Source organism: Gadus chalcogrammus, chromosome 15 (genome assembly GCF_026213295.1).
Source record: "Gadus chalcogrammus isolate NIFS_2021 chromosome 15, NIFS_Gcha_1.0, whole genome shotgun sequence".
Taxonomy (NCBI): Eukaryota; Metazoa; Chordata; class Actinopteri; order Gadiformes; family Gadidae; genus Gadus; species Gadus chalcogrammus.
In genome coordinates, this window is record NC_079426.1 from 3,579,846 (window position 1) to 3,604,051 (window position 24,206).

General features: G+C 46.6%; 3 protein-coding genes across 6 annotated transcripts in view; 2 read left to right on the top strand and 1 right to left on the bottom strand.

The window, feature by feature from the left end:
• Window positions 1-10,502, top strand: part of LOC130405008 (proteasome activator complex subunit 4B-like) — a 29,874-nt gene extending 19,372 nt beyond the window's left edge. For 2 of the 4 annotated variants that reach the window (XM_056609961.1, XM_056609962.1), the window contains 15 exons: window positions 48-367; window positions 531-600; window positions 726-851; window positions 1,492-1,644; window positions 2,054-2,158; window positions 2,251-2,342; window positions 2,812-2,943; window positions 3,297-3,505; window positions 4,158-4,243; window positions 4,879-5,007; window positions 5,970-6,125; window positions 7,243-7,405; window positions 8,131-8,264; window positions 8,862-9,001; window positions 9,421-10,502. In XM_056609961.1, coding sequence (XP_056465936.1) covers window positions 48-367; window positions 531-600; window positions 726-851; window positions 1,492-1,644; window positions 2,054-2,158; window positions 2,251-2,342; window positions 2,812-2,943; window positions 3,297-3,505; window positions 4,158-4,243; window positions 4,879-5,007; window positions 5,970-6,125; window positions 7,243-7,405; window positions 8,131-8,264; window positions 8,862-8,996 — 2,010 coding nt within the window. In that variant the 3' untranslated portion in view covers window positions 8,997-9,001; window positions 9,421-10,502. The remainder of the gene's footprint in view (window positions 1-47; window positions 368-530; window positions 601-725; window positions 852-1,491; window positions 1,645-2,053; window positions 2,159-2,250; window positions 2,343-2,811; window positions 2,944-3,296; window positions 3,506-4,157; window positions 4,244-4,878; window positions 5,008-5,969; window positions 6,126-7,242; window positions 7,406-8,130; window positions 8,265-8,861; window positions 9,002-9,420) is intronic. The other 2 variants (XM_056609963.1, XM_056609964.1) reach the window with 2 other exon arrangements.
• Window positions 10,503-11,075: 573 nt separating this feature from the next.
• On the top strand, window positions 11,076-14,116 carry LOC130405012 (probable G-protein coupled receptor 75). The gene is made up of 2 exons (XM_056609967.1): window positions 11,076-11,224; window positions 11,582-14,116. Exon 2 carries the CDS (start codon window positions 11,700-11,702, stop codon window positions 13,359-13,361), a length of 1,662 nt encoding a protein of 553 aa, XP_056465942.1. The 5' UTR covers window positions 11,076-11,224; window positions 11,582-11,699; the 3' UTR covers window positions 13,362-14,116.
• A 42-nt stretch (window positions 14,117-14,158) lies between these two features.
• Window positions 14,159-21,002, bottom strand: LOC130405014 (endoplasmic reticulum lectin 1-like). Its single transcript, XM_056609970.1, has 14 exons — window positions 20,677-21,002; window positions 20,442-20,546; window positions 20,011-20,091; window positions 19,742-19,819; window positions 19,569-19,614; window positions 19,422-19,468; window positions 19,072-19,295; window positions 17,991-18,168; window positions 16,994-17,155; window positions 16,810-16,869; window positions 16,315-16,439; window positions 16,135-16,212; window positions 15,861-15,936; window positions 14,159-15,248 (listed from the first exon to the last, which is right to left on the bottom strand). Exons 1-14 carry the CDS (start codon window positions 20,815-20,817, stop codon window positions 15,177-15,179), a joined length of 1,473 nt encoding a protein of 490 aa, XP_056465945.1. The 5' UTR covers window positions 20,818-21,002; the 3' UTR covers window positions 14,159-15,176.
• Window positions 21,003-24,206: the final 3,204 nt, after the last annotated feature.

Here is a 24,206-nt window from a genome sequence, read left to right on the forward strand (position 1 = left end):
TTTCTCTAGAGACGTTCTGTTTGAGCTGTTCCCTTTCCCTCCACCAGGTGGCGATATCGGCCGTGGCAGGGATCATGAAGCAACTGAAGAGACCCCATAAAAAAGTGCCGGTCGACCCCCTGGAGCTCTGTAAGCAGGAGTCACACTTAACGAATAACCGCCGTCGGCTCTGGTGCGTGTCTGACGTCCCCTCTGCCCTCCTCCCTACCCCAGGCGGGGGGAAGCTGCCGAGCGGTCTGGCCGCTGGGGACCGACCGGACAACCAGTGGCTCCAGTACCACAAAGACAGCCTGCCACAGACCCAGCAGGACTGGGAGAGCTGTGTGTTCGTGGAGAAGACGCACTGGGGCTACTACAGCTGGCCCAGGTGTGTGTGACTGTGTGTGTGACTGTGTGTGTGTGTGTGTGTGTGTGTGCGCGATAAATGTCCATACATTTAATTTGGGGCAACGTCCACATCGAAATCGATGGACTGCCATAAGTAAGTGTGTGTGTCATTCTAACATTATCTTTGTTTACCCATTGTATAGAAAGCTAATGTCGTACGCCCCACCTGAGGAACAGCCAAAGCAGAACCTGACCAGAGAGGAGATGAACGAGGTTAGAGGCGTGTGCTAGATGATGAATCCCACATGCATGCTTCATATTACCGTCTTTTTCAACATCAAACATCCTCCCCCCTACACCGACGGTCACGTCTCTCTGTTCTCTCTCTCTCATGACAGCGGGAACAGATCATCTTCGACCACTTCTCAGACCCGGTGTTCATCGCCCAGCTGATAGAGTTCCTCTCTCTGGAGGACCGCAAGGGCAAGGACAAGTTCAGCCCCCGCAGGTTCTGCCTCTTTAAGGTGAGGCCCCACTTTGTAAAACTACGCTTCTTTTTTTGTGTGGACCTTGAACAAATTAAAAACACGCAGGGTGAAGCCCATTCTCTCCATTTTCAAGGGTAAAGTCATTTGTTTCACCACAAGATGGCACTATCTGTGGCTAAATCTTTATTACATTGGGCTTGGCTCCATGGATTACCTGGAATGACTACATTAATTTAAGAGTGTTGCATAGAGCTATTGCACCTGTTTTCTATCGGGAGAGTAAAACATGTCAGAGGGGCCTGTAATGCAAATTATTTTCAGTTGGGTTTTATTTGTATAAAATGTGCATTTTTATTTTGAGATTTGTTTTAAGTCGTATCATTTTCCATGAAAGAAAAGTTCCAAAAATGTTCAGACGGAGGCTGTCCATTAAAAAAAAATCGAAATCAGAAAGTCATCTTTAAAAAGAATCACAAAGCGTAATCGTCCAAGAAGATTGCACTCGGTGCATCTCTAGGAATAACACGCGGCATCAGCCCATCGGTGACGGGAATCGAACCTAAGTCGTCACAAGCCATACCCTCCACACGGTCAACCTCGGGGGGGGGGGGGGGTCTAGCCGACGAGCCCCCCTCAGCCCACCCCTCTCCTGACCCCCGGCTGTCGTCTCCCTCAGGGCCTGTTCAGGAACTTCAGCGACGCCTTCGTGCCGGTGCTGCGGCCCCACCTGCAGAGGCTGGTGGCCGACTCCCACGAGAGCAAGCAGCGCTGCGTGGCCGAGATCATCTCCGGCCTCATCCGGGGCTGCAAGCACTGGAGCTACGTCAAGGTACCCCCCTGGAAGACTCTATCAGTGTATTATTCTCATGTATTATCGATCGCCTATAATGTCGTTCTGGAATCAGGCCACTGTGCGCCCGTGTCTCGCTGCACGGCTTTAAAGTAAGGGGTGGGATTAAACGAGTGTATACTTCTTCCCACTCCTTCTCAAACGTGTTAAGAAAAAAGAAAAATAGAGCCTTGCTTCTGTCATTTGATAACATGTTTCTTGCATATTTGAAATAACAATAAATTAAAATTTTTACATCAAATAAATAAAAATAAAAAAGTACATTTTAAGATGTATCAACAGTGAGAGGTCATGGCTGTACGGCGGACTTCCTGGTTATTTGTGTATTCAAACCTGTGGATGTATCATCCGGTCGTTGACTAAGTGTCGCTCTGCTCTCCCCCCCCAGGTGGAGGGCCTCTGGGAGGTGCTCTGTCCGCTGCTCCGCACGGCCCTGACCAACATCACCATCGAGACCTACGCAGACTGGGGAACCTGCATCGCCACCGCATGTGTAAGCCCTGCCCCCCCCCCAGCACCACCATGTCAATATCATCCCTCATCCAGCGCCATCAACCCTGATCACGTTCTCCGGGTCGTCCACAGGAGAGCAGAGATCCACGCAAGCTGCACTGGCTGTTTGAGATGCTGATGGAGTCCCCCGTGAATGGAGAGGGGGGGTCCTTTGTGGACGCCTGGTGAGTAGCCTGGCACCATCACCATCACCATCCCCGGCACCACCACTAGGGCTGCTCCATTATGGAAAGAATCATAATCACGATTATTTAGGTCAATATTGAAATCACGATTATTGAAACGATTATTTTTTGGGTTTTAAAACATGATGTATTTATTCAGCATGTCCCTCTTGAAAACACTTTGTAACTGAGAACTTTGACATTTTTTCCTCAAAGAAATACACAAAATGGTCCAAAAGAAAATGTTCAAATCTAAAATAATGTACAGATATGTATCCATCCAGCTGTTCTTTAACATTTAACATTAAAAAACAAGAATCGAAAACTCAACTATGTTAATTTTGTGATCGTTTGACGCTAATATCGAAATCGAAATTGGATTAATCGCCCAGCCCTACCCAGCACCACCCCAGTCAGGTGTCGGGTGTGTTTGTCCGGGTCTAATGGACAGTCTCTCCCCCCCCCCCAGCCGTCTGTACGTGCTGCAGGGAGGCCTGGCCCAGCAGGAGTGGCGGGTCCCAGAGCTGCTGCACCGGCTGCTGCAGTACCTGGAGCCCAAGCTCACCCAGGTGTACAAGAACGTCCGCGAGCGCATCGGCAGGTAACGGCCAACTCTAGCCTTCATCTGGCTTGATTTGTGTGTTACAATTGTTCCAAATGAGTTAAGCACAATGTTAAAAAAATATTAATTTTAAAATAACGGCACTGAATTTAGAATCAATTTAAATTAAATATTCAGTTTGAATTTCAAAATCATTCGATTTTATTAAAAGCACAAAATCAAGTGTAAATAAAAAAAAATCAGTTTTGATAAAATTACTTTAATCTACCTGAAATTTGATTGAAGAACGTTCTGCCATTTTGAATGTGAATTATTGAATTTCCAAAATAATTTGAAATTTGATATTTGAATTGTATATATCGCTGTATTTACTTTGTCCTCCTTCCCTCCAGCGTGCTGACGTACATCTTCATGATCGACGTCAACCTGCCCTACACGCAGCCCACCAGCTCGCCGCGCATCGCCGACTTCACCCGGCGGGTGGTGGCGCGCCTCAAGCCTCTGATGGAGGGCGACGAGGAGATCCAGAACCACGTCATGGAGGAGAACGAGGTGGGCGAGCCGGACGAGCGCACGCAGGCCATCAAGCTGCTCAAGACAGGTGAGGAACCGTCCCCCCTCCAAAACCAACGTCGCGATGTAATCGAACGCGATATGCAAATCGAGATGGCTGAGGAAGAATGTTATAATATCAAACCATGCATCAATTCATCTCATCACATAGGCCTGGCCTAACGGAAAGAGCAGTGTATATGTTGACTGCTTCAAATGTTCTGTTGGTCATACTATAGAATGGTTTATTGCTTGTTTAGTGAATAATACAGAACATAGGGAACTTAAAAAGATATCCAACTGATCAACGTCCGTACTAATGTACAGACATTGAGTAGTATCACTCGATGAGAACGTTGATAATGGTGATGATGATGAACATCGTTATTCTCATTATCATTCTCATTATCGTTCTCATCATTATTAAGGATATTATCCATCTTATGTTGGATAATATCTTGACCCTTATGGGTATTTGTAGGTGTGTGTGTATGTATGTGTGTATGTGTATGGTAAGTGTATATGCAAACACACTGTATGTATGACATTTGTTTGTAACTCTTAAAAATGTGAAAAGGGAGAGCTTGATATAAGCTGAAGCTTCTGCTCCTCCCCTTTGGTTACGACCAATGAAATGCATTCATTCATTCATTCATTCATTCATTCATTCATTCATTCATTCATTCCTGTGTGCATCGCAGTGCTCAAGTGGCTGATTGCCAGCGCGGGTCGCTCCTTCTCCACCGCTGTCCCAGAGCAGCTGCAGCTTCTCCCCTTGCTCTTCAAGGTAACCCCCCCTCCCCCCCTCCCCCCCCCCATACCCATACCCCCCACCCCCCCTCCCCCCCCCATACCCATACCCCCCACCCCCCCGTCAGGTTTTTAATCCATTTAAAGTCAGAGTAGCGGTTTAGCTGCATCGCTCACAAATGCTAGCTGGTAATCCGGCTTTAATCCAGATTTATAGTCTCATTAAAGCGGCCTTCATTGATTTCTGACCACAAAAGGCCGAGACGAAGCACATTCTTAAGCGGTGTTGTAAACAAACCGGGGTCGAGGTCTCCGCTGTACTCGCTGTGCTCTGGTAGCGCTGAGGGCAGCAGGTCTGCTGCAGTAAACAGGTGTTCCCTCAGTGGCGGTTCAGAGGGGTATCGAGCAGCTTGTGGGACTAAACGCACCAAGGAGACCTCCCAGCACATTAAAGCAACACGACGGATTAAAAACATCAGACTAGCTTTGAAAGCAGCGTGTTCTTCGGCGTCACTAATTTGACAGTCTTCAGTTATTTATCCTTTGTGTGATGTCTTCGACAAACGGACCCACTCCCGTGTATCACCCTGTATGAGCGGTATGGGAATCATTTTCTAATACTTTCAGTTTTAAAACTACGCCTTTGACCCCCTCTGCCCCCCCGTGCTCCAGATCGCCCCCGTGGAGAACGACGACAGCTACGACGAGCTGAAGAGAGACGCCAAGACCTGCCTGTCGCTGATGTCCCAGGGCCTCCTCTACGCTGAGCAGATCCCCCTGGTGCTCCGGGTTCTGCAGGGGGTGAGTCATCCACCGCGCCTCCCTTCTCCTTACCCCCCCCCCCCGCCGTTGGCCCGCTGGCCCCTTGTTTCACACTGGCACACTGTAGTCCCCCCCTCTTTGCAATCCTCCAGTCACGCTGCAAGTCCTAACGTGTATGGAGGCAGGATGCTACGTCACGTGTGTTCCCCGTCGAGATAAATACGTAACATCCTTGTTCAATTGATGATATTATTTATTGTTCTTGTTAGTGTAATGATTCCATTGCTGTGTAGTAATAGTGTTTTCAGATGTTTATGCACAGCGTTATAACCGCCGTTTTGTTTGTCGTAAAGTGTTGCGGTAACCGTATGACGACGCCCGCCGGATGTGATGTCTGGAGTGGCAGAAGTGTGTGTGTGTGTGTGTGTGTGTGTGTGTGTGTGTGTGTGTGTGTGTGTGTGTGTGTGTGTGTGTGTGTGTGTGTGTGTGTGTGTGTGTGTGTACTATGCTGCACGGCTAATAGTGTCATTAGGAGCATTAATTAATGCTGAACGAGAGCTGTGCGTGCCAACAATGCAGCATCAGCAAGCGGGCCACTTGAATGCCACCCACACAGCGCAAGGCTTTGTGTTTTGGTAAAAGGGCCTTTTGATGAAGTGCCTTGTATTCTGCTCATGAATGCTGATTAGGCTTCCGCCGCTCTCTACAGTTATATGTGTACAGTTGATGAGGGCATGGGGGGTGAGGGCTGGTTTGGTTATTAGTCATCCAGGGCAAGGCACGTCCATCTCGTCCTACTGCCCTCCGATTGGAGCGACAGCCAGCGAGCATCACCTCTGACGCAGGTCTCTCTCTCTCTCTCTCTCGTGTTCTCTCTCTCTCTCGCTCTCGCTCTCTCTGTCTCTCTGTCTCTCTCTGTCTCTCTCTGTCTCTTTCTCTTTCTCCCCCCCCCTCTCTCTCTCTCTCTCTCTCTCTCTCTCTCTCTCTCTCTGCGTTGGCAGATCGCCGGCAGCAGCTCCTGGCACGCCCGCTACACGGTGCTCACGTACCTGCAGATCATGGTCTTCTACAACCTGTTCACCTTCATGAGCGACCAGGGCTCGGTGGACCAGGTCCGGGCGCTGGTGGTCAGCCTGCTGGAGGACGAGCAGTTGGAGGTGAACACACAACGCACGCACACACACATACTTCACCAAACAAGAAACGCACACGACAAGCGTTCGATTTTTTTATTTTACCAGGAAAAATCCCATTGAGATTCAGTATAAAACAAACATAAAACAAAAAGAAAATTGGCAATCTAACATCATCTCAACATGATCACCAGCAACGTTCAATATCAGCACACGTGCATTTAGTCCTCAAATAGTCGTTGATCCTAGTTTTAAACTGTTATAACAGGACACAACCTTACCCCACTATGGCCGATCAGCGGATCAATCCGGGGCCGCCACGCCGTGTTAGACAAAGGGGTCTGCGTTACGCAGAGGGTGCCGTATGTGGGGGATCAGAGACGGGGAGACGCTGGATGTGACGACGGGGGGACTCTATAATTACTGGGGTGCAGGTTTGTGTGCCCTAGCAGGCCCCCCCCCCCCCTCAGACGCTGTCTTTCAGCTCCACTGTAATGATTCCTTCTGGCTCTCCATCCCCCCCTCTCCCGCCATACTCCTCCAGCCCTCTGGCCGTCGCCATGGAAACCACGGGCTGCAGTAATCTGTTGCTATGGCGACGGATTCAAGGAGGATTAGAGAGAGAGAAGGAAAGTGTGTGTGAAGAGAAGGGGGAGTGTGCTTGGTTTTCACAGGTAGCTTTGTTCCTACTCTCTAACGGTGCCCGATGCGTCCACTGTACCACACGGGACGTCGCCCCGCGATGCCTCCGGGAGTACACTTGATTAGTGGATCGGATTAGCGTTAAGGCCGACGAGCATACATCTGGCCAAGTGAATTTCCTCCCTTCCAGACCCACACCAAGGCAGCCGTCTTCTCCTCGAAGCACCCAGCCCGTCTGAGTCTACATTTTGATGTATCACGGCCCACCTTCAGCAGTAGGAAGACCCAACGTAGCCGTGTGCACTTCCACCATCAGTGACCGTGTGGTAGATCGTGTAAGGGAAGGTCCTCCTAAGGTTGTACCAATGGGGAGGGGGGCTGAGGCAACTCCTCTGCCTTGCAAACCAGATCCAGGACTGTTGGCCTGATCCCTTTTTTATATGTGGCAACAAGGTAACGCATAATTGCCATCCACGTAACGAGAGCCTGTGTTTGGCAGGTACGGGAAATGGCCGCCACCACGCTCAGCGGCTTCCTGCAGTGCAACTTCCTGTCCATGGACGCCCCCATGCAGGCCCACTTTGAGGCTCTCTGCCAGACCAGCCTGCCCAAGAAGAAGACGAGGGCCCTGGGCTCGGCCGTGGACACCGTCCCCTCCGCTGGCAAGACGGCTTCCTTAAAGACACTTGTAGAGCTTAGTGGCTTACAATGCATAGTCATGACCATTTATGTTCACATATTGGATTTTTATATTTATATGCATACATGTTATTATCCTTAGTGAAGTTGTTTCTGTTGCCTTTGCTCCGCTGAAGATTAATTGTTATAATTATATAGAAAAGAACTTCTGAAAATATGAAAGCAAAAATACAGTTTGGAATTAATAGTATTCACAACTATAAAGGTGGATGGATGGATAGATATAGCTGGATAGATATAGGTGGATAGATATAGGTGGATAGATATAGGTGGATAGATGATAGATATAGGTGGATAGATGGATAGATATAGCTGGATACATAGAGGTGGATAGATATAGGTGGATAGATATAGATGGATAGATATAGGTGGATAGATGATAGATGGATAGATGATAGATATAGGTGGTTAGATGGATAGATATAGGGGATAGATGGATAGATATAGATGGATACATAGAGGTGGATAGATATAGATGGATGGATCTAGCTGGATAGATATAGCTGGATAGATATAGCTGGATAGATATAGCTGGATAGATATAGCTGGATAGATATAGCTGGATAGATATAGGTGGATAGATATAGTTGGATGGATATATAGCGGTGGATAGATCTAGCTGGATAGATCTAGCTGGATAGATCCAGTTCCCTCTGGTTGTGAACGCCTCTCCTCTGTCCCGGGGCAGATCTGATGCGTCGCCACGCGGGCGTCCTGGGCCTGAGCGCCTGCATCCTGTCCAGCCCCTACGACGTGCCCACCTGGATGCCCCAGCTGCTGATGGACCTGAGCGCCCACCTCAACGACACACAGCCCATCGAGGTACACGCACGCACCCACCCACACACCCAATATGGTCACAAACACACACACACACACACACCCACACAACCATGATGATCACAAACACACACACGCACACACCAATACAACCATGATGATCACAAACATCAACACAACACACCCATGATGATCACAAACATCAACACAACCCACACCCCCACCCATGATGATCACAAACACACACACGCACACACCAACACAACCATGATGATCACAAACATCAACACAACACACCACCCCACCCATGATGATCACAAACATCAACACAACACAGCACCCCACCCATGATGATCACAAAAAAATCAACACAACACACCACCCCACCCATGATGATCACAAACATCCACACATCACACCACCCCACCCATGGGGTCAACACATGTCCAGGTGGTCTTATGGAACCTGCGCAGTAGAATACTTAGGAAATGATTGTGACCAGTTTAGACAAGTAACTAACGAGTGGATGTGGAGTGTCTGTCAATCGGTGAACACGCATGTTTTGAACGAACACGTGTCTGCACTAGTGAGGTTGTCTTCATTTGTTTTTTCACACTGAGGCGCTTTTGGGTTTCCCAGATGACGGTGAAGAAGACTCTGTCCAACTTCCGCCGAACGCACCACGACAACTGGCAGGAGCACAAGCAGCAGTTCACCGACGACCAGCTGGTGGTCCTGACCGACCTGCTGGTGTCCCCCTGCTACTATGCCTAGACACGGTCCGACACACACACACACACACACACACACACACACACACACACACACACACACACACACACACACACACACACACACACACACACACACACACACACACACACACACACACACACACACACACACACACTCTCTCTCTTTACATTTAGGGCATTTAGCAGACGCTTTTATCCAAAGCGACTTACAATAAGTACATTTGTCATAAGAAGTGCATAAATATATCGCTGTCGGTACAGAAAGGATGTTCATAGAACCAAGTGCAAATACAACAATCGCTAGGCTAACCAATTCCCCGTGTTACAGCAATGATAGCAGCTACTGCAGTTGCTACACAGTTAAGTACTAACACACACACACACACACACCCCAACCATCGTGGACATCATGCTGAATGGGTCGTGATGGTTTCCCTCCACAGAAATGATGTCGGCTCATGAAGGAGGAGGAACCGCCTATAGAGCCTCCCTTTTTCTTATTTTTTAAATGGATTTCTTGAGTTTTCATTGGTCCAAGATGACCTCGGACCCGAGGAGGAGAAGAGTGACAGTCTGACGGAACTGCAGAAGGCTCTACCTTGGAGAATCATGATTGGCTTACGAAAGTGTGTATTTATGTATCTAGCGCTTATTTACATTTCTACTATACTTAATATTTAAGGTTGAATCATCGCAGGGAAGTCTGCTCTGCAGGGCGAGAGGTTACTGTACAGGCTTTTGTTTATTGTGTTTTTTTAATTGAGGGGGAGGGGTTGTGATTAGCTTGGGAATGGGTGTGTGTGTGTATGTATGTATGTGTGTGCCTGCGTGTGCATCTGCTTGCCTGTTTGTGTGTTTGTCTGTTTGTTTGATGTTTTGTGTGTGTCCCACTATATGATTTAGAAAGCGTACCACCACTGAGCCAACACATTGTCCCCCACAGGACTAATTGTACCATCTTCCAGTCGGGAAGTCGTTACAAGTGACCATAGCACGCAGTCTTTTTCTGTCTTAGACTGCAACACGGACACACATACACAATGTTTGTGTGGCGGTTTGATTGACATTTGATTATATGCATCACGTAAATGTATACAACGCATGTTCAGCAAGCATACGCATAAGCGTATTTATTTATTTATTGTTTCAGAAGGGTTACGTTGAAATGATGGATGGACCTTTGTTTTTTGCAATGAAGCTTTTCGGTTTTGTTTTTTCAACACAACCCACACCGAACAACCGCAACACCGGATTCAAATGACAGCCCTCCATTTCCATATAATCTGTTATTTTTCTATAACCTAGCAAGATAAACGTTATTTTGGTACGCTTTTATTTTCTTCATGACAAATGAAGTCACTCAAATTGACGCTTTTTAGTACCTCACTAATGTTTAGTGTAGTGCCAAAACTGCAGTGTTCATTTTATTTTTTATTTTTTAGATGTCTGTTTGCATATTTAATAAAAAATGCAATAAAATGATTTACTAAATCCTGGAAGTTTTGTATTTTTAATCTTAATTACATAAACAGTCGTTGATCGAGTTGCCTACTATGCATCAAGTATATATGTAATGTACTAAATTTACTAATTAAAACTGAAATAATATGCTATACCGGTATCATGTTAAAGGTGTTATTGACCAACAAAACCATAAAAAAAAAAACAGGATTCTGTAAACGTATGGGTCCACACTTGACCATAGTGGTAGAATAATATTCCAACTTTAGTAGTCAACTTCTGTTCAGCCTGGTTCTGGCATTTATCTCACCGGACTGCTTCACCCATAGAGCGTAGAAAAGATTGCAGCCAATTTAAGTCTTGAATCCTATGAATCAAATTAAAAAAATTATGTTCTGATGATTAGGGCTTTTGATGACGTACGTCAGGTGCGCTTGACGGACAGCACGCGCGCCTCTACTTGAATGCAGTACATGGCTGTGTGATGCGTAGGCTGTGACTTCACGCTCCCGCCTGTACGTCCGATGGCCGCGGCCCCGGAGAAAGGACGTGACGTCAGGAGCACTCGCGTGCGCTCCTCTGAGCTCTGCGCTGCAAAGAGCGTGTGAAGGAAAAAAACGTCCATTAGATGCTCTTTTCTTCATTGCCATTGTTTTCTTGTGGCCCCACGGAAAATACGTATTTTTCTAATGTCGAGGCACGCAGATTCACCATCGACCAGCTCAAAATGTGATTTTAATTTGATCGAGGAAGGTGATGGTGGATACGCAACGATATTTAAATGCGGTAGGTTCTGTTTTATTTTAACATGCCCATTCGGAAGCGCTGCCAGTGATGGAGGTTTTTTAATTAGAGCGGACAATAGCGATCCTGTTAGCTTGAAAAGGCCTTCTATTGGAAATCGTTAAAGTCATGCTCCTGCACATACATAAAGCAGAGCATCTGCATACTATTCGAAGGGTGGCCGGTATAAATGTATCTATGTGTGTACAATGTTGGTTAAATCACGTCACAGCCCCATCGGCTACAGTACACTGGTTGCGCCACCGTTTTTACACTAACGTTACTATTCTATACGTCGCGGTGTGGCTATTGCTCGAGTCGATAGAATACCAAATCTTTGTGTTTTATCTTTTTTTCTAGCATTCTGCCAATTAGGTAGCAGCCATGGAGGAGTCGTCGGTCGCTGTCCCCCTCTTGTGACTCTCCCCGTGCTCAAGAAAAATGAGCCTGTGAGCCTTTTCAACCCGCTGTTGCTACAATGAACGCCACAGGCGAGCCATCGAACCTGGTGGACGGACTGCAGCAGCTGGGCTTCAACGGCACCCTGAGCCCCCAGTCCCACACAGGATGGGCCGTGGTCCACACGGCCACCCTGACCTCCTGCTCGCTCCTCCTCATCCTCATCTTCTGCCTGGGCTCCTACGGCAACCTGGTGGTGTTCCTCTCCTTCTTCGACCCGGCCTTCCGCAAGTTCCGCACCAACTTTGACTTCATGATCCTGAACCTGTCCTTCTGCGACCTGTTCATCTGCTGCGTGACCGCCCCCATGTTCGCCCTGGTGCTCTTCCTGGACGCGGGCGGCGGCGACGGCGTCTCCAAGAGCTTCTGCTTCGCCTTCCACCTCACCAGCTCGGGCTTCATCATCATGTCCCTGGAGACCGTGGCGGTGATCGCCCTGCACCGCCTGCGCATGGTGCTGGGCCAGCAGCCCAACCGCACGGCCTCCTTCCCCTGCACCCTGGCCCTCACCGCCCTGCTGTGGACCTCCAGCTTCACCATGGCCGCCCTGCTGACCATGCGCGCCTACCCGCGCAAGGACGGCCCCTGCCTGCCCCACTTCGGCCTCTCGGGGTCGCGGGCGCGCGTGGTGCTGTACGCCTACATGGCGGACTTTGCCTTCTGCGTGGCCGTGGTGTCGGTGTCCTACCTGATGATCGCCCAGACGCTGCGGAAGAACGCGCAGGTGCGCAAGTGTCCCGTCATCACGGTGGACGCCACGCGCCCGCCGCCGCCGCCGCAGCCCCCCGCGCCCCCCACCACCCTCCTGGTGGCGGGCTTCGAGGGCATGCAGTGCGCGCCGTCGCTCTACCGCAACCAGACGTACAACAAGCTGCAGCACGTGCAGACGCACGCGTACGCCAACCGCGCCGCCCCGCCGCCGGTGGTGCCCGGCGGGGCGGCCCAGGGCGCCACCTGCTGCCAGCTGGTGTCCACGGTCAACCTGGCCACGGCCAAGGACTCCAAGGCAGTGATCACCTGCGTGGTCATCGTGTTCTGCGTGCTGCTGTGCTGCCTGCCCATGGGCGTGTCCCTGGCGCAGGACATGCTCTCGCCGGAGAGCACCTTCGCCCACTACCAGTTCGAACTGTGCAGCTTCGTGCTCATCTTCCTCAAGTCGGGCATCAACCCCTTCGTGTACTCGCGGAACAGCGCCGGGCTGCGGCGCCGCGTGCTCTGCTGCCTGCAGTGGGCGGCGCTGGGCTTCCTGTGCTGCAAGCAGAAGACCCGGCTGCACGCCATGGGCAAGGGCAGCCTGGAGGTCAACCGCAACAAGTCGTCCCACCACGAGACCAACTCGGCCTACGTGCTCTCGCCCAAGCCCCTGCGGCGGCTGGTCGACCAGGCCTGCGGGCCCAGTAACTCCAGGGACTGCGCGGGCAGCCCCAGGCCCACGGCGGGACGCAAGCTCCGGCCCCCCAGCACGTCCACGCCCATCAACACGCGCATCGACCCCTACTACAGCATCTACAACAGCAGCCCCTCGGCGGGGCCCAGCTCCCCCAACAGCCTGCAGCCCGTGAGCTCCCAAAGCTTCGCCTTCGCTAAGTCCTACGTGGCCATGCACTACCACACGCCCCAGGATGCCCTGCAGGACTTTGAGAGCACCTCCGTGCACCCGATCCCCATACCCTCGGTCTGAGGCGACCACAGGCCGCAAGGCTGACGGAACGCGGTTGTACCGGGACGCGCTGGTCTTTGTTTTTGGAGCGTCACATCCGGTCACTTTCCGGTTATAGTTTTTTGTGTCAGTATTGGCATTTCTCGGACGTGACGAATTAATACATGGTGAATTCATTTGAATGGGAAAAAAATTATCTAGGTTTAAGATGTTGCGTCTGAATATCTTGGGACTTTTTTAGTAAATGACGAGTTAGATAACAGTAATCGATGGATGTCATTGTGTGAACTCCGATGTCGTTGCTGATGATTACCAGTATTATTACTGCTACCAAGTTACAAGTGTTTATAACAAATCCATTGTTATCTAATTCCTCATTACCAAACATCTGTTTGTTACACGTAGTGGTTCTTCTCTGAGGCTCCGTCCCCCACAAATGAGATTTGAACAGAGCCTGGACTGTCTGCTTGAAAGTGTCATTTACCTGATATTTTCATACCGTACATTGTATTTTATCCCCATTAAAAATGTAGTTGTCAAGCTCATACGTTTTTCTAACTCAAATGTTGCAAATGGTCACAGCTGGATGGGACCACCTCTATAGTGTTCTAAGGCTTCAGTTTAATCTACAGGAGACGTCTTCATTCTGCATGCCGGTGCTGCCTTATGATGACAGCGTTTGCTTGTAATATTTTGAGACGTATTGTTTTTAATTATTGATAATTATTTGGGCAGTTTAGTTGTTAGTTGACGTTAATTCAAAGACCGTATGCATCCATGACATTGACATGCCATATAATGGGCCACAGGTTATAAGCCTTAGTACCCCCTGGTGGTCTAGATGGTCATCGCAACCGAATATTGGGAATGTAGATGCTGCATAGATGGCTACATCTGAGATCTTTGATATATATACATAAAAAATGACATACAAATGATACCGGTTCCAGTTTAGTCACATTAAAAGAAAGTCTGTCAAATTACTGCCAACTGGGATTTAAGTGGAACGTTTTAAAGGTTTGTTTTTCATTTAAAATTTGACTGCCAACTGGAATGTAACGTTAACACATGGGGTTTCACTTTCTTCACTTTAATATCATTCATTTTTTAAAAGGAGATTTTTCTATAATTTGTTGTTGATCTGAACATTTTTTTTGCAGAAAAGAAAATATAATTGACCAGAAGTGACATTTAAATCAAACACTCAAAGCACAAGCTAGCTTATAAGTTACACACTCACCCACTAAGATGGCATAGCACCCATTCTCACAGTTAAAGAAATTTCAGATATTGGCTTTTTAAATCTACAACCGTAAAGTGACACAGACAAGCATGTAATGAACTCTAATTACCCACACACCAAGAACTAAAATGCAAAAGATGTTGCAATTCCTGAAGATAATAACACATAATCCTCATCAGTCTTTCGAGTTCTCTGGCCCCGCACAGGAAAGCAAAGATATGAAGCAGCATGAAGTCCATTGCCTGTGGAGACTGTTCATATTTCTCCATCTTGAGTTCTGGTTTGGCCAAAGTCAGCCGTTGTCCTGGCCGCTGCCCTGGGCTTTAAAATAACAAGTCCCATGACACCGACCGGGGGGGGGGGGGGGGGGGGGGTTTGTTCTTGGTCGGCTTGGACAGTGGTCCTGGTTTTACATCGAGGCAGGGTTTCAGCCCCCCGTCTGCCGGAGGTTGTGTTCCGGCCCCCCCCTGTTCTTGGTGTCTATTTCCACGGTCTCCCTTCCTCCTCCACCGTCCGACAGTGTTAAGGAAGGACCCCGCTCTCCCCTTTCAGCAGCCCCCCGCCCGGGGGCAGCGGTCTGGGCCGTGTGGCTCTCAGGCGGAGATGGACAGATGTCCGTGCTCATCTGCGGTGTCCAGGATCCGGCATATGACCGGGGACTCCACCTGGAGCACAGAGAGGGCAGGACCCCTTAGGAGATACTTTGTGTAGATGCTACAAACCTTTAACTATATGACCATGTCCCTGGAACAACAACTAAATAATCTATCTGTATACATATCCATCTATTATTATCATATATATTTCTATCTATCTATATATCTGTCGATCTATATATACACACTACTTTCTTTGTTGTTGCAATATTATTATTATTTTTGTTTAATTATTTAAAAAGGGACAGTGCACATTAATCAACATGGCCATTGCATCGGACATATAAATGCACCAGATTTAGTTAAAAAAAAAAAAATTCATCTGTAGTCCCTTGCAGGTCGATGTTAGATAGAACTTACAAAAGCATAAAAGCAACACAACATATAGACAGATGATTGACATTGAGATTACATGGTACATTACATAATGTAACATGCCAGAATAAAAGGATTAAAAGTGAAGCGAATAACAAACAAAAAACATAAAATAATTAAACATGGAACTCTTAAGCAGTTAGTAAGCTCACAATCACAAGAAAGAGGTTAGTTTAGCTCAAGGTAACACATCACCTATGGTTCCATGTTTGTTTACATTTAGGTATAGCTTTGTTCACGACTTACCCCCAGGATGTACTGGCAGGTCTGGGGCTCCAGCATGTACACTGTGACAGCGTGGGGGGACTCGGACTCTTTGCACCTGACACAAAACAAGCAGGCGTGTTAAGACCCAACCACAGAACTTCCATTATCGTTCTCCATTTAACTACAGGGACGGAAAGAACGGAAACCGCCGATGGTTTGCTCTCAAGCGACAATCCCTTCTGTTACAATGGTGTAAGTTATACATATAAGCTATTCGTTAATTAAATCATATACAGTAGGGCAGAAAACTCACTTGAGCTTGACCACGACCTGTCTTGGTTTCCCCGTCATGTCGCACAAATCCCCGTGGCCATAGAAGTGGGACACCAGCCTGCAGTGGTGAACACACACACACGCAAACAAATCAATTCACAATTAAGAAATGAAACGCTACACACATCGGCACACATCGGCGGGAGGAACCAGCACCTACTTGACTTTCTGCAGGTCGTCGTCCTTCAGCTGGTAGGAGCGCGCCACGTTCTTCTTGGCCCACTCCAGATGCTCGTCGGCGTTCCAGCTCCCGACCACCACGATGTTCTTCCCCTGCTCCTTGTCCTGGTGGGAGACGCGTTATCCTACATGTGAGTCAAGGCAGCGCCACGCACACTGGTCCCACTCCAAACACTCAAAGGGAGACGCCACACGCCTCTGGTGGTGTGATCGGCCGTTGTGCAAACCGGATGTTCGACAGGATGCACCTTGATGTTTAGAAAGTTTATCGATGCCCGTGGGACCTAGAAGTAACTTCCGGGTGGCAGAAAGACACGCATAGAAACTACTGGCCACCTGGTTATACCCAAGAAGTGTTTTGCACTTTGGATCCTAAGAAGAATGGAAGTGGCTCTGTTTACACTGGCCGTGTCATACAAGGCCCGAGGAGGAATGAGGTGCCATCTTGGACGGGCCGCTTGGCGAGACCACTTACCTCATGGTACTGATGCACGTGTTTCCCGTAACAGAATTCATACTTCCACCAGCCCACTCCCTACAGGGACACACAAGCAAGGCCGTTAAGACAGAGACGTGTGTACGTGTGTGTGTGTGTGTGTGTGTGTGTGTGTGTGCGCGGGTGCGTGTGTGTGTGTGTGTGTGTGTTCGGCAGGCCTCACCCCATGCAGGCAGTACGAGCCGCTCAGGAACTCCCTGATGAGCTGGTCGTCGGTCAGTCGGGAGATGTGGGTGCTCCCCACGGTGACCTGGGACGAGCCCCCCACCGTGATGGGCTTGTGGGTGGAGGAGAAGGCCTCCTCCCTCACTGGGGACGTGTCCTCCTGGGAACAGAGTCACAGTCTTCACGTTAATCGCCAGGTAAGTGAAGCACATATGTGGAATTTAGCATGTGTCCGTCATGATAACCAAGAAGTACACGCACACACACACACACACACACACACAAACCGAGGTGCCAACATTAATTTAATATCCAAATTTATAACACGTGTGTCTGTCACACACACACACACACACACACACACACACACACACACACACACACACACACACACACACACACACACACACACACACACACACACACACACACACACACACACACACACGGTGAAAACAAATAATAAGCATTGTAAAGCTATAAATATAAAATCGAAAGAAAGTGAGCCGTAAGTACTATCAGTCATTATACAAATATAAAATAGAAATATTTACTGTTTGAGCAGGAATGTGCCGATCATTTTCAAGAAACAAAAAAGCACAGAGGCAGCGATGCGTGTCAACGTCAAGTTAAACGGTAAGCTAACCGTGTTGGAACATGGCATCTCTGGAGGTGAGCATTATGCACCACAGTTACATAATCCAGGTTAATCTACTATCCTCGAGTTTGAATTCCTACTAATATTAAAACCACTCCGGTTGTCACGTCTTCCATGCGACTACGGTCTCCTTGGCTGACATTTTAAAAGATATATATTTGTTTGAGTTCTTTAACATTCTATATATATTTTTAAAAAATAACCCTTTTCTCATTTAGTTTTTGTTTTTAAAAACAATTATTTTGAGAGCCTCTACCCCAATTTCGTTGCACTTTGTGCAATGACAATAAAGAGATTCTGATTCTGATTCTTTCGGCCCAAGGACGAGCCCCCTCACCTCGATGACCTCCCGGACCTCCCGGACCTCCCGGGCCTCCCGGGCCTCCAGCACCGAGGAGAAGGGGGGCTTGAGCTGCTCCTGCTGGGCCGTGTCCAGCTTGGTGAGCTGCTGGGGGCGGAGCGGGGAGCCCGCCAGCGCCTGGCACAGGATGGCGTTCACCGGCGACGACTTGAACCTAGGTCGGGTGAGCGCGGGCGGGTCAGTGTCAGCGAGGCTCAGGAGGTGGAACACACGGCCATGTTTGAATACCAACGCCATGACTGGCCGGTGTCACTGTTTACCGGTTAAACCACCGGAAACCCACTGGGGCATCCATGCAACAACAACAAAAATGTACACTCTCGCTATTGTAAGAGGCTTTGGATGATATTTATAATGCCAAATTACATTATTATTATTATTATGTAGCAGTATTAAAATGACAATTATATTAATGCCATATAAACATATTTCTCTGTTTCAGGTTAGAGAGACAAAGACAAGCGTATGGCTGAGTGTGTTTATAGCTCACCACAGACGTTGTTCTGCCGAGCTTAACTGGCAGAGGCAAAGGATTCACTCTGCCAGGGTTAAGGGGGTCGATTCCCACCGTTGCGAAGATTGCATGCGCAATGAATGTGTGCAAATTACAATGTGTTGTTGTGAGACGCTTTAGATAAAGAATCTACTATTATATATATAATTGTTACATATAGCGTACGTTTGGGAAATTCTGGGCCGATACAGATGTTAATTTTTTATAGCGAACAAACAATGTTTGTTAAAGAAAAACAGTTTCAAAGTCTTTCAGGCCTTCATCACACTATCTTTAAATGAGCACACATTCAATTTTACAAATGAATGAAAATAGCTTTGATATAATCTTCTTTTACATAACCAATGAATGAAAAATAATCGTTTCAAAATCGATGCAACATAACACATAAACACCGCCCCTAATGAACGTTATCTTATTTGTCTTATTCTTAAATATATCGGCCAATATGTCTTCCGATACCGATGCATGGCCGATAAGTCGGTGCATCCCAAGCGGTACACTGTAGCCGGTAAACCAGCGGGTTCATGGGGGAAGCTCTACCTGAACTTGGGGTGGTTGCACAGAAGCGGGGTGAGGATCACCACCTCGTACTCGCAGGTGGTGACCTCGGCGATGGACAGGATCTCGTGCTTCGCCTCGGGATGGCACACGTACATCACGGAGGTGGCCCGCGCCTGGTTCTGCTTCAGCACGCACGGCGTGCCGTTGCCCATCCCCACGGGGTAGTAGGGCGTGAACTGGCCCTCGATGTTCCTGGTGGGCACCTAGTCAGCCGCGACAACAACACGCAGAAAACAGTGGAGCGAAAACGGGTTTCAGACATCTGTTGAGAGCACACGTCAGAACTGAAATTGGACAGGATACCACAGACGAGTGGTTCAGGGACGCACCTCTTTCTCGTTCTCAGCGCTGACATCTTCTGCTTCGCTGCCTTTTTCTGCAAACAAGTGCATCGATTTACCCACTTATGACAAAGACTTTAGCATGTAACAATGGGTACTCATGTAGTGAACATCCACAATGTGGACTCAACTCACCCGTCTCTGTCATGATACCCAAGAAGTACTCTTGAATACTGATTTTCTAAAAGAAAAACGTAAATAATTCTCAGTCCACATCGGCCTACTCTTTATCAAGTCATTCCATATGTTACCTAAGACAAATGCCACAGTAATCATGAATTCTTCTTTAATCACAAAAGAAAACTAACCTGCCCGGTCTCCTTTTCCTCATGATACTGTCTTACATGTTTCCCGTGGCAGACTTCATAAGTCCAGTATGACTCAATCTAAGATGGGTCACAACACAACATAATACTGTTTCAATTTCCCTTAAAAAGAAGTTTGCATTAACTTGCATGCAACATACAATCATATCAACACAACTATAGACAACTGAAAAGAGGACATGCTGGTTGGTTCTTTTTCTTCTTTTGTACAAAAGTATTAAAGCGACGGTGACACAGAAGAGGTGACTCACTCTGTAGGAGCAGCTGCTCTGCTTGAAGAGAGGTTCTAGCAGGACTCCAGGTGTAGGCCCCTTGTACATTTTATCGTCATCCTAAAACACCATAATCACTTTGTTTAGGACCATAGTTGTGGTGTGCCGGTAGCACCTCGAAGCTAATTTGTCATCACGCTAACAGACATTAACATCAACATCACAACCCCAATCAGTGAACCGTACACATTCTGTGTCTTCAGTGATTGAATGCTTGAGACTTATCTGGAAACCAAAGGCATGCAGGTACAAAGAGAATGTCCCAAGCTGTACGCAGAGGTTCAGTATTGGTGGATTGATCGACATTAAAAACAATCAGATAGGACTTGTATGTAAATTAATCGGGCATACTTCATGGAAGGAATGGCCTCTAAGTGGTTGCAATACACTATCCCAATGCCAACACTCACCCCATCTCCCGATGCAAGGGAAGGCAGGAGACACTTATATTTCTCTTTCTCCGTTGTGGTCATAATGACAAAGTCATCTTCATTGTAGAGTGCACCTGATGTGGGCTGGAATAAGGGAAACGTGGCTGTCAATACTTAGTCGGAAGTGGACATGGGGAAATGTCATCTCTTAACATGTTGCAAGTGTAGATCTGTTCTTATGCCGTTTACACATAATTGCAAATCCGGTACATACCAGAGTGTACTCGGAACCAGGCCAAGAGATCTTGAAGGGGATCTCATCCGTGAACGTTTGGTATCCCCCTCGGTTCGCTGAGACCCCGCTGCACACCTCCACCAGCAGCCCACCGAGAAGCATCCGGACCAGCGACTCCATGCTCGCCCTGCAGCGTCACTAAACCCTCACAAGCCGAGCGTCCTTCTCCGCATGCACCCGACCTCACAACGCACCGACTCACACAGACACAGTGTTTAACAATCGGAATCATCCGCCGCTGACATACGCCCAGGGAATACGGAGTAGTGTCACGGATGTCAGCCAGGATGTCAACAAGACTACAAAATAGCGGAAGTGAGGTGTTACGCTGCCACGTCAGTTTACTTTTGCCGCTGGTAAAAACAGCACCATCTAGTGGTGATGGGGGGTACGATATATATTTAATTATGGTAATATAAAATTGCAATCAAAATATCGATGAAAGGCAGGTGTGAGAACAACAATAAAACTTCTGTCACAATCACCAGCTCCATCTGCCTCTTATCCTATATCCATTGAATTGTGGCCGTTTCTATCAAAAAATATGTTTTACTATTTGTGTACAAATGTATGCTTCATGTAGCCCTTTTTTCAATCATTAATCAGTAAATAAGACCATCTGTTTCTAGACTCACTTGATTTACGTTGTTAGTTGTCTAACAATAGTATGGAGTAATAACTATCACACCAAAGTCTCATTTTTCATTAAGAATGACAGTGGCTTAAATTATATGAATAGTTTATTTTTTAATTAATTATCAGTAGTTCTGTGTCTTATTAAATAGCTTGATTTATAGCAATGAGATGAATTCAGCAGAAATATGTTAAATAAAGAAAGATGGAAAGTACAAACAGAAAGGGGCTATGTAGCCTATGGAAAACATAATAAGGATTATATAATAACACATTTATAAAGATAACAAAATATAAAAAATGAAAATGATAATTACATGGGATAACTGTATTGTTCATTAGTAATCTATTTCAGGCAACAACAAAGAAAAAATATATTCAATAGTGTTATGGCTTAGTTCATATTGATGTGTTCCTTCATTGAACGTCAAATCTAACCTGGTACAATCGAATAAAATCGTGGCACACGTTACGCCACACCGTGAATTGAATAAACACTTCCCCTCGAGGTTTAGAACCAAAGTATAACAACCCGTTTTTCACCTTTTGGGGGAGCTGTTGAGATGTATGAGAAATGCGGGGCAGAGGAAAGATTATAATGGTGATTTTACGACAAAGACAGAGAGGATTAGGAGGAGAAAGGGATATGGGAAACAGGGAAGGAAACAAGCTGAGGAACATCCCCCTAGATCATCGGTTTCTTTTTCACGTTTTCCCTCTGCATACATACGAGCCCATACATTATGCTGGGCATGCACACACAGTCTGCTCAAGAAGCTCTCTAGATACTGGGTGATAGAAAGCTAGCTCAAGCCTTTACTCTTGTCCATGAATTGCAAATGTTCCTGAATGCATATCAACAAACAAAGATACATACCAACACACACACACACACGCACACACGCACACACACACACACACACACACACACACACACACACACACACACACACACACACACACACACACACACACACACACACACACACACACACACACACACACATTCACGTACACCTACCGAATACATACAGAAGTGTAAAGACAAAGTGTTTCCAGGGCAGCTATTGGGGCTATTAGGTTATTTTAAAGGCAACACTGGTGGTAACGCTGACATTTAACCCTAAAACATAGTCACATGTTATTTTGTGTGTGGATTTAATGCACACACACACACACACACACACACACACACACACACACACACACACACACACACACACACACACACACACACACACACACACACACACACACACACACACACACACACACACGATCATTTCATTATTCAAAATACATCAAAGCATCAAAATATTAACTGTCCATTTACTGTTCCCATCCCTAGCCTACATTTATAAAAATATACTTAAATCTATTGATGCACAGAAAAACATAAATTAAACTCTCTTTTAGAACTGAACCCATGAATACACTCTTAAATATTGTTATATTGATATACATTTACCGTATACATTTTGACATACTTGTAACCTGGAAGAAATGTCTTTCTTTGTTTGTTTGCTCAGTATGCTGATCTGGATGAGGTAATGCTTTCTACCTATTAATTACCTTTGTTGTGGTACAGTATTTCTATTAGCTTGTCAGTTTTGCCTAAGCTTGCTTACCAAGCTAAGCCGTAAATTCTTGGGAAAAAATATGACAAAATTATCTTTAATTAAAGTGTGCCTTCATAATTGCTTCGCCTTGCGAAAAAAATGTGTCTAGCTGTGCGATATTGACTGTACTCAGTTACCCTCATTACAATTTACATACATACTTGAAGTAGGCTTTAAGTGGGCGGGATATTAAACTAAATTACATTTTACAAAGACAAACTAATATTGAACGATCTAGTTCTATTTTGTTTACCAATTTAGAATGCGAAGAAGCAAAGCAGAGCATGTGTGCAACCTGATACACGCTTTAAACTCATCCAATTGTGCTAATGTGACCACGATATGGTAATTCCGGAGCCTGCTAGTTTAGCTTAGAGATGAAATGGAGCACTGTATTACAGGCAAATGGGTCAGATTGTCGAGCTGTGGAGTTTGGTATCTGTATTTGTATGCAACAATACTGCGATTCAGTGGAAGGGAATAATAGCTTTTCTTGATAGGGAGGTCTTGACCTGCACAGAGACCATGAGCTTTTCTGCAACATTTCTGAAATGCTATGTCTGCTAGAAAACTGTAAATGAGGAATATCATAACCAAACCTATTCCTTTCCGAGCTAAAGAATGAATCCTTCAGAGAGCTGTAGAGCATGTCTATCCCTTCTGTGGCTGTTTTGCACCCTCAATATTATAGAGGGTGTAAAAATAATATTATAACCTTCCATTAATAGTATACATTATCTTCACTGTTTTCAACAGAACATGTAGAAAAATGCCATCGATGCTGAAATAACTAGTTTCTCAACATACTGACTGTCTTCAGTACTATTTCATACCACATATTCATATGTCGTATTTCATGGTTTCTGATGCAGTATTAACGCAACAACTCCCAACGTAATACATGCTCCCAACATGATAAATAATCACTAGAATACAGTGGGAGGGGCTTAACTTACACCAATTAACACTAAGGATTGGTTTAATTGGCAGAGCTGGATGGAGATGATTGGCTTGCTCAACACGTTTATGCAGGCGTAAATTGTAAACCAACTATGCACCTGCTGCAAGCGATTTCCCACACAAAAAATAGGCAAGAGACAAAGGATCTTATGTTAAATAAATTGGCAATTGAAAGTTCATAACAACAGCACATTTCTCAAAGTAATCTTTTCTTTTTTTTCTTCACAGAGAACAGTAAGTGCTGTGTGCCACACTCAGACAGATGCTGTAAACCAATATCTTTATCCAATATAATCT